Genomic DNA, 17,399 nt, shown 5'->3' on the forward strand with positions numbered 1-17,399 from the left:
ACATCTGGAGCTACTGGTGTTAGTTTTTTAATGTGAGAAAGCTTGTTTGTCTGTAAAGCACTGTGATGATCCTCTAATTTATGGTTCTAACTACATTAGAAATGAGTACATCGGAAGGACAGCTCAGGTTAAGCGATTTGAAAATAAAGAGGGACAATGGTTTGGACATGTGCAGAGGAGGCGTAGTGGATATGTATTGGACAAAGGATACTGAAGATGGAGCTGCCGGGCAGGAAGAAAAAGAGGAAGGTGGATGTAGTGAAAGAAGGACATGCAGAGGGTTTGTGTGACAGAAGAAGATGCTATAGACTATAGAGACAGGGTGATATGGAGGCAGATGATCTGCTGTGGCAACCCCTAAAAGAAGCACCGGAAAGGAAAAGAAGATCATAGCCTGCTGTCACTTATAGGGAAAATATACTGATTATACAAGAGTTTTTAAAAATGCAGCTTTGTGTGTCTCTTAACTAATAGGGATTAAATAATTGAAAACATGCACACACACACAGATTGTCTGCAGATGATTTGCAAACATTTCTCTTTAATAGGAAACAATGTAGAAATAACAAGCTGTTCTGATTGTGTTATTTATTTTGGTACATTTGATTATAAGGTTGCGGTCTTTATTTTATAAGCAAAGTAATTTTTTAAAATGTGAATCAGCCCTGAAAATGATTTTATTATCGTATATAACAGAGTGTTTTCTTCAGCATTTATTTTACTTTCTCTCTGATTCTTCTGCCTCTACTCTCTCTATTGTCTGCTTAATCCACTTCACATAATTCCCTACCTTGGTATAATAACCCTTGTTCACTATTGTAGTTGAAACCCCCGTGGGAAGCTTGCATTCATCTCCCCATGACACAACCCCAGTCAGATAGTAAGGCCCACTGCTAGAAGACAACATGGGCAAAACAAAAGGACCTCCACTGTCTCCCTGACAACTGTCCTTCCCGCTGTCTCCAGCACAGAACATGTTATTACTGAAACTCATAGGGATATCATTCAGTCTCGGTGTATTCTCACACTCGCTGCGTGAGTAGGCTGAAACATGAGCATATTTTAAAAAAACTGATGGCTTGTCTTTCTCTGTCTTCCCCCAGCCTGACACTGTACCTTGTTCATTTTCCAGCACATCACTGTTTTCTTCTGGCAGACAAATGGGAAGCAGGTTTGGGCCTAATGTGATTCTGGAGGTGAATCTTATAAGAGCAATATCATTGTTAAAATCAGTGCGTGCACTTCCAGTGATCCCCTTTCTGTAGCCAGGATGAATTATGATCCTGTTAGTGATCAAGGTAGGTGCGCTTGGGGCATTTGTTGTCCTTCTATCTATCAGTCCACCAAAGACTCTCAAAGGGCTGTTCTCATGCCCATCCACAACATGAGCCGCTGTCACAGCCCACTGATCATTTATCAGGGATGCTCCTCCTCTGCTGGGCTCTTTTATGAATAGCTGCCATGGTATTTCTCCCAGTTTTGCATCCTGACCTCCCAAAATTCTTCCTGTACCTGCTATCAGTGTTTCAGGCTGCCCACACACTGAAACAAATAGAAGTCATCATTAAACCCAGAGCTCCAAACGAATAGTGACATTGAAAAACAGAAGGAATACATCCGTACCTGGAAGACATTTTGGAAACTCTGCATTTCCGTTAGTTGATATCCATTCGCCACTGGCACCGCAAATGAATGTGTCTGAAAAGAGTCAAGGAGAAATTTGCAAAAGGAATAACAGATCAGTGATACTAGAAAAGGTATGAGCAAAAACGTCCTGTAATCACCATCTCCTTCCAGCGTGTAGTACTTTGAGCTGCAGCTAAACTGGATCTGGTCTTTATATTGAGTTTGTGGGTCATCTGAACCCACCAACTGAAGAATACCATCTTCCGGTATATCAGGAAGTCCACAATTGACCACTATATATGAGAAAAAATGATACTGAGTGTGAAAAAAACAAGTAGACACAAACAGAAAAATCTGAAATTAATTGTAGTCAGACTCACATCCACAGGTGTAGCTGGGAGTCCATACGCCTGTGCTATGGCACATTGCATTGAACTCTGATTTCACATCATGGATGCCTTTATCCTTAATAAAATGAGAATGTAATTTAATTTAGAATTCAATTTATTTAATAAATTAAATATTTACATCAAATGTCAAGGATACACTTCAGATTTCTTTCTGCACTCACATCATTTACAACATAGCCCTCTTCACAAGTGACCTTCACTTCTTCACCACGATTATATTCTGCTTTCTTGGGAGTCACGGTGGAGTGTGAGGTCACCACTGCTGGACAGACCTTATCTGCAATTAAGATGTGAGAAGAAGAGTCACAGTCGTTTCCAACAAACATCCAAACAGATGCTCTTTACCAGCTGTGTCTGAGATGAGGAGGCTGCAGTACCTCTGGTCCTGAAGTTGAGGTGGAATCCTTTGTTGGTGCCAAAGTCGTCAGTGGTGAAACGGATCGTGAGCTTGTTTGCGTGAGTGAGAAATGGCGATTCGGGAGGCGTGTTGCCACAGAACGGTCCCAGAGTCCCAGAGGGAGTCTCAATCTGCAAACAAAACAACACAGGCACTGTCACCAAGTTCAAGTTTACAGACTTTCTTTAAGATGCAGACGTGCAGCACCTGTCAAGAATTTGAACACAACTGCTCGATGGATGTGCGAGACTATCCGTTTATAGCATTCTGACATGGACGTTTAAAAAAGGAAAACCCTTGTAAAAAAAAAGAAAAAGAAATCATTAGGCCCACAACAGTGTGTTGTCCTCCCAGCTACAGAGGAAGACCAGCCTTAGAAATCACATATTATAACCCACATCAATGCTTTCCAGACATAAGGTTGCACTTAAAAACTGGATTTATGGTTTGCATCTGCTTATGTGGTTACTGATACAAGTCTAAGGTGTGATAGTCTGTTAACCAGCATGACTACCACAGTATCCTGCAGTGGTTTGTGCTCAGTGGGATGATTATTCATTTCTGAAAAAGACCTAATGACCTAAAACACACCTCCAGGCTCTATGAGGGATCTTTGACCACAAACCTCCACAGCCTCCTGTCCTTATTGTAACTGAGACTACACAGCAGCAGCCAACAAGATCGTCAATTTTAGAAGGCGACAGACTTAAAAAAAAGTCACAACATTTAAGTAACATGTTGCCAGAAAATGCATACAGGAGGCTTTCAGATAAAAATGATTGAAGTCAATTACAGAGAAATCCTGGAGGAAATTCTGACAGTGCATACAGCAGGGCGGTGACGTTGTTAGCACCATTTCCTCTGAATGTGCTTACAGCAGGTTGGTGACGTTGTTAGCACCATTTCCTCAAAGAAAGAGGGGCCTGGGCTTCAAGCCCCAGCAGGGCCCTTCTCTCTCTGGAGTTTGCACATTTTTCCCACCGCTTTGGGGGTTTTCTTCTGGAGCTCTGGTTTCTCTTGGTAGCAGCTGTACTCACCCTCCCTCCCCCTTTTGGTTAGCGCTTGTCTCAGGTATCTCACAAAAGAGATTCTGAATCTCGAATAGTTTCACTTCCTGGTTAAGGGCTAAAAAACTGCTGTTACTTGGTGAACGACATGGGCTCTGAATGTAAGAACTGAGGCCTGATATGACCTTAAAAATATCAGCCTTAAAGTTCCTGTGTAGATGAAAATGACAAAAGACGTGATGTCTAACACTGACAAAGAACTACCCTAACTTATATTTCTAGCACTTATCCATTTATTATTTTATTATTTGGGAGAAAATTTATCTCAAATGTCATTAAAGACTCTTTTTCTGTGGCTCTGAAACAAGAAACAACAACAGTACAACAACAAAATAATAATTAGGTTATATGTCAAATTGAAACTAAACAAGATGAGATCAATGTACACAGGAATGGTACACAAAGAAAAAACCCAAATGTGTAACACAGAGAAACCATAAAACGTCAAAAATAGGATGACTGTCTGTTGTCAAATCCATGGTTACAACACTTTTTTTTCTGAACTTCCTCTTTGTTTATTGATATGCAAAGTTAAAGTTTCTGGGGGGAACACACACACAGCTTCGAGGGGTATTTGCATATTCTGAGTCATCACTTACTCTCAGTGCATCTATGCATTGACCATTGGGGCCTTGTTCCACATCAAAAACGTCCGAGAATTCGAGCTCCACCTGAGACTGGGAGTCGACGAGCAGCGTGTACTGGCAGTTTGCGTTCTCTGCATACGAGTTGGGCCAGGAAGGACTGGATATGATACCGTTGCTCTTTCCTGACAGGTCCTTATTGCAGTTCACTGTGAACATGAGAGATCATTGCCATTACCTTCATTTTAACAAAATCATAAGTTTTACACAATCAGTACCTTCCCAAAAATCTCCCCACAATACTTCTGCTTCCTCTATTTTCCCATTTTCACTTCTCTTTGTGTATTTTTGTCTCCTTCAGACGTGTTAAATACTGATTCTGTTGAATGTTTGGAAGCAAATTTGATTATTTGTACCAGTGCAAGTGTGGTTGTCCACATCCAGGTGGTAGCCGTGGCGACAGGAGCAGTGGTACCCTCCGATGAAGTTGTGACAGAACTGGGTGCATTGGTTGATTTCGTTATCCTTGCATTCGTCATAGTCTAACAGAGGGAATGAGCTAACGGTTAAACGCAGAAAAGCATTAAAAAAAAAAAACAATTCCTTGGAATGACTTGATAAATATATCAATCATGCTATCTATCGTAACATTTTAACAGAAGTCATAACTCAACAAGTGATCAAACAGCAAATGTTTGTTCATCTCGACAGAGTGACAACAAAAATCCTTGACATTTTGCATCTCTTGCATTAAAAAAAATCAGAGAAAACCACAGTTTCGCATCAGTTCTCCTGGTTTGTATTCTAGGTAACATGTGTGGCAAAAGTCTTCAGTAGAGGAACAAGAGTCTACTGATACTAGACGAGGTTTAGGTGAAACATCAGTCACGTTAGTGTCGTCAGCACTTTTTTTTTGCAGTGCAAGAAGACAAAATCTTGCACACAAATGTTTTTTAATCTTATGTTTTCTTTATTAAACAAAAAGCTTTTTACACTGTGATTTATTCTCTAAAAATGACTTCCTTGAAATATGATTACAAAAGTATAAGTATATTTCCACAAGCTGAGCTCCTTCTGCAGATTTCTACTCTGATTCTCACCTTGGGTTGTATAAAAGCCTCTAAAGCCGGTGTGCCTCTTTATGTTTGAGTAGTCCGAGTGGAACGAAAGGGCGAGGCAGCCACCCGGGGGCGAGAAAAGCGCAGGATTTACAGTGGACTGAAGCTCCTCAAATTCCTTTGTGCCACACAAAACGGAAATTAAGTTTCCATTTGAAAAGATCTGAGGGGGGAAAAAAGATGAGAGGCATAATGAGACAATAGTATGTGGCAGGTATTAACAAAATTTAATATTCTTGATATGGTAAGATATCCTCTTACCTTCACTGCATCATTTTCACAGTCGATACTGTCCTCCAGGTCCAGGTGGATGAACCTTATGGAGAGGCTGTGACCTTTGGGGGCGCACCTGCTCCAATTTAGACTAGCATGAGGTAAGTACCCATTGGGATAACCTGGAGACTCCACCCATCCCAGCAGCATGCAGTACGTGGAGTGGAAGAGCGGGAGAAGCAGGAGACTGAAGAAAATGGTGCAAAGCAAAAATAAATATAAGGGTAAAGAATATTTTTTTTAAAAAGTAGCGTTAAACAGAAACAGAAATTAAGTAGTTGGATGTCAGAGACAGACACTCTGTAATCACTCTTTGCACATCTATTGTGATAATTAAACAAATCCAAACCCACCTTGATCTTAACATCTTGTCCTGATCAAATCTCTTCTCAAATAAAGCATTTGAACATGTCTCCTTCCTCTTTTCATATTAATTTCTATTTCACCCTCTTCCTGCTGCCCCCTTCCTCTCTTGCTTATGTTTTGCACCCGTAAGCATTTATAAATCTATTTCTAGATAGTTTCTTTATGCATCTACGGCAACAGGAGGGTGACTGTGGAGCAACAGGAAGACAAACCGAGCCAAAAGCTTTTCAGCAGCTTTGCACTTTTCAACTCAACACCGATCCTTTGTCAGCGGGACAAATATTGTATTGAAACAATGGTGACAGGATGAAAGGAAAGGGTGTAGTGGATGAAGGAAATATTCCTTTGTGCACTTCGAGTGCCAAAATCAGCATTTAGTCCTGTAGCTACAGTACGGAAACACATTTACAGTTAACATGAGAAGGCTAGTACAGGAAGGAAATGAGGAACGACAGAGCTACAGAGAGGCGAAGGGGGAGAAACAGCAGATGAGGGTCACTGGGGCTTTCCACTGTGTAGGACTAGAAAAGACATTAGAAGTAGGTAAGACCGAGTGAGGAGGGGGAACAAATCAGAGACAGTACGTCAGAAATAGAGTGGAGGCAGATGAACCTGAGCAGCAACTGCTTGATCATCAGAAAAGCCAAGGCGATCGACAGAGTTCACTTCTGGATTTTATCTTCTGAGCTACCATACCGATTTAGCCAATTTTCAGGTATAGAAACAGCTTGAAAAGACGCAGGCTTTTACAGTTTAGAGAGTTTACACGCAGGTGGAGGGCTGTTGACGAATAGGATATAAAATGTGCAAAGAAGATCAGTTCGAGTCTAGTGGGAGATGCTGTCAACGCTGTAATGCAGGTCAGTGAATACGACAATGCTTCAGTTCCTCACGTTTCTCCTCGGTTAACAAACTTTCTTTACAGGCTGCACAGCAATTTTCAAAAAACGTATTTTCATTAACCAACATCTAATATACAAGTCTGTTTGTTTCACCTTGTCAGGAGAGTACATGAAGACAGCATGCGATGGCACAAAAGAGACCGAGTGTGCCACATGTCAATATGGGTTCTACACAGACTCTCAAAATCATGTGGACAAATGCCATCGCTGCAAGCAATGCCTTCTCAGTAAGTTACACAGGCATACACGCAGCATTAGTCTTAGAAGCTCAGTCAAAGAAACACAGAACCACAATTCAGTCTATTTCTAATAGAAATACGACGATATAGAACTAGAAAGACCGTATTTGAACTCTACTATGCAAAATACAAAAAAGCTAGCAGTGCTGCTTTCACAGCAAAAGAAAGAAAGAAATATACTGTTGGACAGCAGGAAACTGCGCAATAATGATGTTGCAGATTGTGAAAGCTGATGGCTTTTGATATCTATACTTATGGAGTAATAATACCTGCTTTGCTGTTGTTTGTCCAAGTCAGCACCACATGCTCACAGATCCACTTCTTTAACATATTCTTTATTTCTCACAAGGGGTCGTTTGACTGTTGAAGTTTCTTTGTATTTTTGTGTTTTTGCAGCGTCCAAAAGTGTTTTGTGGCAACTGTTGTTGTCATTTGGCGCTATTAAAGTTCAAGGGAAAATTGAATTAAACTAAATTTCCATTTTGAACTAATTGTAAATCCCACAGAGCTTAGCTCAGATTTATGTTAAGATAATTGTGTTAAGAGACGATTTTGAGACAATAAAGGAACTTACATTTTCAAGTTCAAGACTTTCAAAATGTTTCATAGCGCAGAAACTGTGAGGTGGGTTTTTACTGTTCTTTATGTTCAAGCCACTTTGACACTTTGAACTGGCGATCAACGACCCCCATCTATACACACACACACACACACACACACACACACACACTTAAACGCAAAGAAAAAAACGTCTCTCCCTTGCTCTTTCAGGTATCAAACAGCAGACACTCAATGAATGCAAAGCTGAAGCAAACACAGTGTGCAAGTGTGTGTCAGGTTTCTACTGCAACGATGCTGAATGTGAACACTGCTTGCCTGTAACCCGCTGCCAAGTGGGTGAAGGGGTCAAGACTCCAGGTAACCTTGAACTATAAAAATCATAATGGATGATAATTTTCTCCAGTGATGTTTCACATTCTTAGCTAAAGTGCCACAAAGTCAGGTGAATAAATTTCACTCCTCATTATAGGCGACGGCACGAGTAACGTAATCTGTGCTCCATGTGGAAAGGGGACCTTCAGCAACGTAACAGATTATGTGTCACCCTGTAAACCTCACACCAGGCAAGACTGCATTACAACTATTATCATTGTTATTATTATTATGTTATTATTAAATCTGAAGAACTGTGTGTTTTATGTAGACTGTGAGTGAATTAGTCATCCATTGACACAGAGCCGAAATTAGTCTCTTGGTTTCGGTTGGTGCCCTCAGTCTACAAACTCGAAACGTACAACATCCCACATCCTACCTACTGTAAATATTTCATCCAGACTGTAAAAATTGTGCTGAAACAGTTTCCCATGCTTGTAGGAGGCCTTTTTCTTTAAATCCCTTTAACACCGATTTTGTAGCAAAAGCTTGTCCAGTTTTTTTTTTTTAAAAACAACAACTATAAATTGCGACTTTTATTATTTTATTATTATTCATATTTATTGTGTTCACCTGTTGTTGGTGGTAATTTTTTTTTAGATGTGAGGACTACGGAGGAGTGCTGAAAATTCCAGGAGATAATGAAAGAGATGCAGTTTGTGGAAACTTCAAATCTGGTAAGTTTCTGGCTTTATCAGTGTTTGAGATCTTGTTAAAAAAAAGAGAGAGATGGAGTTGTCAGCGGATGCTCTTATGCCGAGTGATTCACTGAGTTCCTGTTGACATTATCTTCCTGTAACAGGACCTATAATTAAGAAAGGAAGTTGAAGATGTATTGATGCAAAATTACTAATATATACATTTTTCATGTAAAATTAAAGTAGTAGCTATAGTTTAGCCCACTGGACCTCAATATTGCTCTAGTTCACGCTCACTACATCTATAGCTTGCCTTAAAAACCAAACATCATATCTAGTCAGAGGCTGTGAGCGGCAAATAACACTAAATTAATGTGCCACTCAAACAGCCTCACAGTCAGCCAGCGTAAAATTCCAACAACTAAATGCGAGACAAAGAGTATTTGTGTGGTCCATTTAACTAATCTGAAATTTATATCCTCAAGCTTAAAAAAGAAAAGTCGGAAGGTGAGTGGTACACTCACAAACTTCTCCAGTCAGTTTGTTGAAGCAAGATGTTGTTCTTGAGCAAGATATTGAAGCGTCAGTTCGGTCTTTGTACCATGAGTTGGTGTAGTTCTCTGAAGAAACATGGGTTTAGGGCAGATACTTTCAAGGCACTGACAAGAAGAGAGTAGTATTTGTTAGGTAGCAGAGTGCTGTGGTGTATGGCCACATCAGTAACCCTGTAAGGCTGTATTTAGGTATTAATTTTTGACCTGTTAACACCCTGATGTTAAGAACGTATATTGCTTAACTAGCTCACCACCTTAGATTTTAATTTTAGAAGGTTAAGAGGTGCTTAACTTTCTTTCAGAAACATCTAAACCACAAACTGAGCCTAGCATTACTTCAGGAAGGCTACTAAGCTGAGCTCAGCCCACAGTCCCAGTAGATCAGCTGATAACGGCTGATCTTAATATCAGCACATGTCAGCTGACACTCTTCTGTGCTTCAAACTGACAAATCTTATGTAGGGTGTCCTATTTAGACTGCTTTAGCCTGTTTATAGCTGCAGTGTGAGCTATTTTGCAACCCCAGCTCCCTCTTTTCACACTACGTCTGACTCAATTCATGTGATGTTTGTCGTAATCGACGTTAGTTTTGTTCTGTGAGGGGGTCCTGCTGCTGCTCTTTTCACCGTAGGCTTTCCCCATCTGAGCATGGAAATGCAGAGAAGTCCCAAAGCAGAGCCACACCACCAAATATAAGTAATGGCATATGGAAATAGTCATTTTTCTTTTGGCTAAAGTTTTTTGGATTAAAAATCAGTTTGATGGTGGTGTCAGCAGAAAACTTTAAAAACCATCAAAGTTTTTAAAATACCTCGTGTGAACATCTACATTACCGCGAAAAATGATTTTGCATACGACCCCGCCGAGCCTTATTTTTCAGTGGTATTTCTTTTTAATGAAACCAAAGGAAGACATTCTTTTGCTTCAGTACTAAAAACAAATTCACCTATCAAAGTCACTTCTGGGAAAGCATGAAGCCACATGCATTGTTTAACAGGAAGTGTTTTTGTGAGGCGCATTGAATTTTGAGCAGCTAAAAAAAAAAAGAGGGGGCAGAAGAAGCACACAGACAAAGAATACAGACATACTGAAATGTCTAAATATACTCCAGACAATGAATCAAGTCCAAATATCGCATGAGATGACTTCTTTTAACTACTGTGATATTTGCTGGGGTGATACTGAGAGGGGGGTGGGGATGTTGAAGATGGTGAAGATTTCCAGTGTTTATCACATTTTAAATATAGTCATGTTATGCAAGCTTTAAAGCCTACTTTCAGGTTTCATAAAATGCATATTTTGCCCCTTAAATACTTATTTCCATTAAATTGAGTCAAATCAGTAGTGAAACTCACACATAAGTCTAATGTTGAAGTCTAAATTTAACCTAAAACGGTTTAAATTAGAGTCCGATTTACCTTTTTCATCTTCTTAGGTAGAAAAAACAGCATAAATTATTATTTAATCCAATATATTTTAAAGTATAATAGTGTATAACTCTATAATGCATTGCTGCATTACCATAAAGCTCCTACAGGCTGAGGAGGGCTTCCCAAGTGTTTCTTCTTCACTCCCCTCTTTTTACTCTCAGTGTTTATACACCACTTTGTGTTTAATGATTAGTTTTCATTCATCTCTGGCTCTCTTCCAAGTGTGTCTTTTGTCCTGTTTCTGCCTGCCGTGGCAGATGGCTGCCCTGAGCCAGGTTTCCTCCTGTTAAAAGGGAGTTTTTCCTTCCCGCTGTCACTAATTGCTTGCTCATGGATGGGGAAGTCATCTGATTGTTCTATTACCTTATTTGGCACTATGCATATAAAATTGAACTGAATTGAATGATGAAGCGGCTTAACCTGCTGTACAGTCAGTAAGTGAATGCTTGAAAATATATTGAACTGACGTCTTTTGCCTTGGCTCCCTCCCTTAAATAAAACTGATTTAAATTGAATACATATAATTTATATCTTTCAAAATATTATTTTAAACATGTATTCAACATATAATCAGCAATGTGATTAACAAATATGCGAGTCATATTTATACAGCACATTTAGACCTTATGATATTTTGTTGTAGATATCATTGCTTTATGAACACAGTACGTAAAGCTGTATGTTACAAATGATTGGACTGTTCTGGAGTGGATTGCGGCCATTTATTAAGAATTAATGCTGCTTAGACATGTTGGCACTTCACCAGAAAGAGTTTTCTTTAAGTGAGCTTCCACGGATCATGAGTCACCACCTGCAAATTCAAAAAGAAATGCATATAATCTTTCACTAACAATAATCAGTCTTTTTATTTCTTTGATAAAGTCAGAAAAAAATCAAGTTTCTCCTCGTCACAGTCATTTCACTCACTACCTTATTAATGAAGAAACATGAGTTGTAATCAGTAATCACTCCCTCCCACTTTAAGTTTCCCAGAAGTTATATTACGCTTGTGAACATTTATTGTGCAATCAGGTGAATAACCCACTGTAGATGTACTCGGCATGGCCCTAAGAACATTTTCTTCTCGTTGTTTTCCAGATTGTTATTGGATGTTGCCAGCAGGTTTGTGGTCAGGGCTCGTGTTGACCGCAATCGTCATCGTGTTGATTTTCATCCTCTGGAGAAAGAAATGCAAAACGTACAATGCAGGTGTGTACGACACGTCACTCGGATGGGCGTGTTTGCCACTTTTTCTCACACTTGTTCTCATAATTGTCTTCCTGAAGAGGCGGCAAAATGATGTGCGTGTAAGCCCACCCACTGGCAGTAACTACTCATGCTTTAAGCCACAACAGTGAGAGGGTACTGGCTTTGAAGTCTTACAGTTGAAGGTCACTGCTTATCTCTCTCAAACATGGCCTCCCACTGTTTCCTTGCAGTGTATTAATAACAAAACCTCAGGGAAACCTAATATTACATTTGCAGACTGGATTTTTTGAATATTAAAATGTGATCTTTCATGTAAAGTAAGTTGAATTTCTCCTTTTCTTTTCGCTTGAAAAGGATATGATGTAGTTGAACTCTCTGACAGATTAAGAAAGCAGCAGCCGAGTCTGATGCTCGAGGAGCTTTAGCGAACATGACTGTCTCAATGAGGAAACCACATCCTGTACATATTCAGGCTGACACAGTTATTTGGTGTAATGTGACGCACTCTTCACGGGCAGACAGCTCATACTGAGAAACAATTCCTACGTATGTGACACAGTCACACAGCTTATTATTTTGGCTACCCTTCTATTTCACTGACATTTCTTTTATTTCCACAGAAACAATGTGCTAGTACTGGAAATCACTGATGAACTCACAGAATATAATTATTGTCTTAGAGAGCGTGTGTGCCGTTTTGCTAATATTACAGGAAGGGGTGTGTGTTACTTTTAAAAGCACCAGTTGTTACTCTTTGTACAGTCATGTGGGAAAAGTTTAAGAGTGATAAGATTTAACAGTGATTCTGAGCCAATAAGATCCTTTGATTTCATGACATAATGCCTGTATTTTCCACATATCTGCACGTGGATATATCAAAGGCTTATTACTAGAGAAATTACCAAAATGCAAGTTTCCTTTTTCATAGCCTCATAATATCCTGCCATGCAAACAGTTTCAGTTTTATCTTCTGAGGTTTGGAGATACTTATCTTTAGGATTTTTACTGCCAGCTCAGTACAGTAGATGGTATAAATATACTGTATATGTTGGTTTGTGCAGCTCAAAGTTTTGTTTTCTAGTAATAATTTATTGCTATGTTTTTTTCAGTATGTGATATAAATTGGAAGTTTCTCTTTGCTCAGAAAGTTTTTTTCTTAATGCCACTTGTTTGAGTCTCGTTTTAGAAACACTTCAGAGTAATTATAGTTTTGAATTTATTTTAATTCTGTGGGTTTTTATTTAATCAGTCGTTTCCTGAGTCTCGTTACACACTGGTTATTTTTATTGGCGTGTATGTTGTTTAAAACTGTTTAGTTTTAGTATTAGTTTTCCTTTCTTTCGTTGTGAAATGGTCAGTATTAGTCAGGGGCTAGTTTACAGCAGTTATTGCAACATGCGCAATTATCTCACAGTCATGTAGAAACCCCGGTCTCAGTAAACAAGCGTAATTAACACGCCTTCTCGAGCTAGTTGTGTTGACAAACTGAACAAAGCTGACAAAGACTAAAAGTGGATTAAAAAAAAAAATCAGTAATGGTAAATGGCCTTTGTATATTTGTATAGCGCTTTACACACCCAGTCATCCACCCATTCACACACTGGTGGAGGCAGCTACAGTTGTAGCCACAGCTGCCCTGGGGCAGACTGACAGAAGCGAGGGTTAGGGTTATCGCGCCATCGGCCCTTCTGGCCAACACCAGTAGGCGGTAGGTAAAGTGTCTTGCCCAAGGACACAACGACCGAGACTGTCCGAGCTGCCTTGTAACCTTCCGATTACAAGGCGAACTCCCAACTCTTGAGCCACGATCGCCCTAGTAACCTGCTTATGGCTAATGTTCTGTTTAGTCTCGGGAACTCTAACAGCCTTGGTGTGCTTGTCTGTATCTCAGAGCTGTTCTCAGAGCTGTTCGGAGCTGACTCAGAACAAAGTTCACACAGATGGTCAAAAGACAGTGAAGGGACTCAATGTCGCGACTCTAATGACCAGTGGCTGGTGTTTTTTTTTTACATGGAGGTGCTTTGGTCAAACTCAACCCCTTGGATTTTGGGGGTTTTGGGGAGGCTTTAGTGCCATCTAAAGTCCAACTGGTGGAATTATTTGTATGTTTTGTGCATGTTTGTGAGCATAAAACTAAAATGCCTTTTTTTTCCCTTGTGATTTGTGATGTCTGTGTGACAGCTCGATCCAGTATTTGTGTTACTCCAGTAGCAGTGGTTCCCATTCCAGATGTAATGCCTCGAGAGCAGCCTTCTTACTGCCAAGAAACCTGCATCATGCCCGACTGCAAGTTACCAATTTTTAACGAAGGTGAAGAATCACATCGACTCTTTTACATCATTTACACATAATGTTACCGACTTGTTCTCAAACAGCAGGATTTAAGTTTGAAACAAAGTCACTGCGTGCAACAAAAGTGCCCCAAGACTTTTGTGTTGGTGCAGCAGTCCACTTGTTTAGGCTCGAAAATCATTTTCTGTAAAACATTTTCACCCGTATTTAGTGCCATTATAAAACCTTGCTCACATGCTTGGCTTGTTGAAACATTATTGTTATTAATTTCACTATAATGATTGTTTTTCAACACTGTATCTACTCTAAGCACAGCCCCATAATGCCTAGAACAACTCAGTTATCTCTCCACACACACTTAGTGTTTGACATTGGAATTAGTGATTGCAGAAATACAAGAACAATGTATGTAAATAATAAATCTCCAATGATCTCAGCTTAATTCAACACCTAGGTGAGACTGTGGCAGCCTTGGTTGATAATCAAAACAGCATTTCCCCCTAAAATCGTCAAAACACGGCCTTAATTCATGTAGGACGAGCCTGCTTCATCTATGCTGGGGATGTGAAACTCTTTTTATATCGCAGGCCACGACTTTGATCTTATGTGGGCCAGATGGGTGAAACTACAATTTCTGTCAGTGTGAAAAGTTGAACTACACATTTAATCAATGAGATAACTTAAAATAGGACAAAGAACCACAATTTCAACAGTATGACTCATTTTTCCTACATGGTAAAGAAGTGCTGCTCTGGTGTCACCGTGAGTTTTTGAGCTTGGATCGTGAGAACGCGCATAAAATTACACAACTCTAGAAATCAATGATCTTGGTGTATTGTGAACAGTGTTGGTCAAGTTACTTCAAAAAAAGTAATCAGTAACGAATTACTGATTACTTCCCCAAAAAAGTAATCCCGTTACTACTTAGTTACTTAGTTACTTTTTTAAAACACGATTTACAACCTGAAGAGGTGATAAAGCGATAGATCTTTCAGCCCAATTCTACTTTTACTGCATAATCCATCATACAAAATGTAATCAAATGGAAAAGTCTCTTTTTTTAACTTGTTTTATCAGTTTTAATCTTTTAACTTTATGCATCAAGCAAAAATTTAATTATATGCAACATTCTCTGAGTTGAATAAATTAGTTTAACATTTAAACCTATTTTCTACACATTCCAGCACATAAAATAAAATATTTTTTGTGTTTACACTCACTCTTTCAAATAGATGCAAGTAAAACACAGCAGAACATAAATAAAGTCAAAGACTCAGCGGTCCTGTGCTCTATTTTCACCTGTAAAGCAGGACTGCAGTAGGCGGAGGTTTACCCTGGTGCAGGTGTGCCGCGGTCAATTGAAGAATCCGCGAGTTTCTCTGTGAGTTTCCCATTACATCGTTGCGCACTCGGTGCTTGCTTGGAAGTTTAGGGGTTTTTTTCGCTGTAAAAAGAAGTTTTCTTCCCACGCACGATGGACGCTAATGTTTTTGTCACTTTTTATGGAATCAAACTCAAAGTAAGGTCAGTACTTCCACGCTTTAAACGCTACACGCTCATACTCTCTCCCGCACTCGATATGTGATCCATTGTTGATCTGCACACAGCTGTTGTCACTAACGCTGCACTCGCGTCCGTCATCTTCGTGAGACATTCTCGCAAAAAATCACGGTTTTAGTAACGCAGTAACGCAGCGTTCCTACGGGAAAGTAACGGTAATCTAATTACCGTTTTTGCAATAGTAATCCCTTACTTTACTCGTTACTTGAAAAAAGTAATCAGATTACAGTAACGCGTTACAAGTAACAATCAGAGATGGGCAGTAACGCGTTACTGCCCATCTCTGATTGTGAATGGCGATGAGGGAGGGTTTTATGGGTAGAAATGGTCTAAAAGCTTCCAAAGCCATCCAGTGGGCCAGATTGGGGTCTTTCCTAGGTCAATTCTGGACCTGGGGCCTTATGTTTGACACTCTTGATCTATGTGACACAACACTAAAGCTGGATGCTATATGTTGGTCATTTCTGCAGTTTCTCAGGAACTCATTTACATTCATCTTACAAACATTGCAGCTCATAAAGTGCAAAACTGCATTTCCAGTGAGGAATGGTCATACTTAATGATTTTATCGTTCTCCTCAGATGATCCTTTGGTCATTTCCTGCACAGAGGACACCTTGAACACCAGCCACCCCATAACTCCACTGAAAGCTTCCGTTTCCTTTGTCGAATCCAGTAACACGAATGGAAACGCGAGTTACTGCAACAACTTCTTCAGGTCGCAATCCGAGCCACAGGAGGACGAGTACTGTGGGACATAATCCAGTGTAACGGCATACTTACCCAACCTCAGACCCTCACTGGATCGGAGGCAATGCAGTTCTTTTCAAGACCTTTAAACCCTTTTAATACCAAAAGAGAGAGACTGGGCTCTCTTTCAGGTCCCTTGAAGGTTGACTGATGCCACCTGCAGGACACTCATGAGAATTTCCTCTCAAATGAAGTGACATTTCTGTGCTGTCCTGACCACACAGCTGAAAAAACACTGGTGATGCACAGTGGTGTCCTGTTCTCAGGAATAATCTGACATGTTTTGTTTTTGTTTAGTTTTGTTACTACAACAATTCTCACGAAATGACCAAAAAAAATTAAGCGGTGATAGTAACAAACAGAGCCTAATATAGTTTACATTTTAAGTGAGCCAAAGTGACGCAGTGCGTGATATCATCCTTCATCATCCCACATCCTGCTGCTGCTATGAGTATTTTTGAGCAGTGGGAATAAATCCTACAAAAATAGCATTTCCACCCATTTCAAAAACATTTTTAGGTATCCCGATGACCAAAGGCTTTTTCTTTGCTTTTAAAAGATTTGCTTTCTTTATAGGAACAAATCGTTTTATTGCTGATAAGATAGTGAAATCAGAAAATACATGAATCTTTGTAGCTTTTCCTTGGATTTGTTGATAGTGGGAAATCTACTGCTATCCTGACCGTTTAATGGAATCTGTATATATTGAGTTGTTTAACTTATATTGTTCCCACTTAAGTCAGTAATTCAGATTTGAATGTATTGTATATGTAAATCATTATAATGCGCATGAACACACTGATTCAAGTTTTCCTTTCTGCCATGCAGCACACATCAGTAAATAGTCGGCTTCACATAGACTTTGAACCAGGGAACAGGAGGTTAAAGGCTAATGTCTGAGCTGACTCTGTCAGACTGTTTTGTTGTTTTGTTGTCGTTTTTGCATTTTTTTTACTTTGGTACTTTCTGTAAAAGTTCAGGGCTGCAGTTCATGAGTGAAAATGACTTTAGATATGAAGCAGCAACACGCACAGACACACACGCACACGCAC

General features: G+C 39.7%; 2 protein-coding genes across 3 annotated transcripts; one reads left to right on the forward strand and one right to left on the reverse strand.

Annotated features, from left to right (window-relative positions):
* Positions 1–718: 718 nt before the first annotated feature.
* On the reverse strand, positions 719–5,842 carry c1s.2 (complement component 1, s subcomponent .2; the record flags this gene model as incomplete). Its single annotated transcript, XM_080896833.1, has 11 exons — positions 719–1,542; positions 1,624–1,698; positions 1,785–1,919; positions 2,007–2,091; positions 2,198–2,313; positions 2,414–2,564; positions 4,100–4,293; positions 4,501–4,626; positions 5,185–5,365; positions 5,464–5,662; positions 5,829–5,842. 11 exons carry the CDS (start codon positions 5,840–5,842, stop codon positions 719–721), a joined length of 2,100 nt encoding a protein of 699 aa, XP_080752959.1.
* On the forward strand, positions 5,665–17,394 carry LOC308405766 (tumor necrosis factor receptor superfamily member 5). 2 transcript variants are annotated; one of them, XM_080896502.1, is made up of 9 exons: positions 5,665–5,699; positions 6,614–6,701; positions 6,845–6,970; positions 7,754–7,900; positions 8,013–8,106; positions 8,516–8,592; positions 11,636–11,746; positions 13,928–14,056; positions 16,180–17,394. In XM_080896502.1, exons 2-9 carry the CDS (start codon positions 6,644–6,646, stop codon positions 16,356–16,358), a joined length of 921 nt encoding a protein of 306 aa, XP_080752628.1. In that variant the 5' UTR covers positions 5,665–5,699; positions 6,614–6,643; the 3' UTR covers positions 16,359–17,394. The 2 variants fall into 2 exon arrangements, with proteins under 2 accessions (XP_080752628.1, XP_080752627.1); XM_080896501.1 differs by lacking the exon at positions 5,665–5,699 and having other exon boundaries at positions 6,324–6,701.
* Positions 17,395–17,399: the final 5 nt, after the last annotated feature.

Source organism: Rhamphochromis sp. 'chilingali', assembly GCF_963969265.1.
Source record: "Rhamphochromis sp. 'chilingali' genome assembly, chromosome: 11".
NCBI classification, from domain to species: domain Eukaryota; kingdom Metazoa; phylum Chordata; class Actinopteri; order Cichliformes; family Cichlidae; genus Rhamphochromis; species Rhamphochromis sp. 'chilingali'.

What these genes read in the sequence shown, in the direction of transcription:
- LOC308405766 (XM_080896502.1), top strand. Translation starts at nt 6,644, where the DNA reads ATGTGCAAAGAAGATCAGTTCGAGTCTAGTGGGAGATGCTGTCAACGC. An exon ending in CTGCAAGCAATGCCTTCTCA is followed by an intron (nt 6,971 to 7,753) that starts GTAAGTTACACA and finishes TTGCTCTTTCAG; the next exon opens with GTATCAAACAGCAGACACTC. An exon ending in TTGTGGAAACTTCAAATCTG is followed by an intron (nt 8,593 to 11,635) that starts GTAAGTTTCTGG and finishes GTTGTTTTCCAG; the next exon opens with ATTGTTATTGGATGTTGCCA.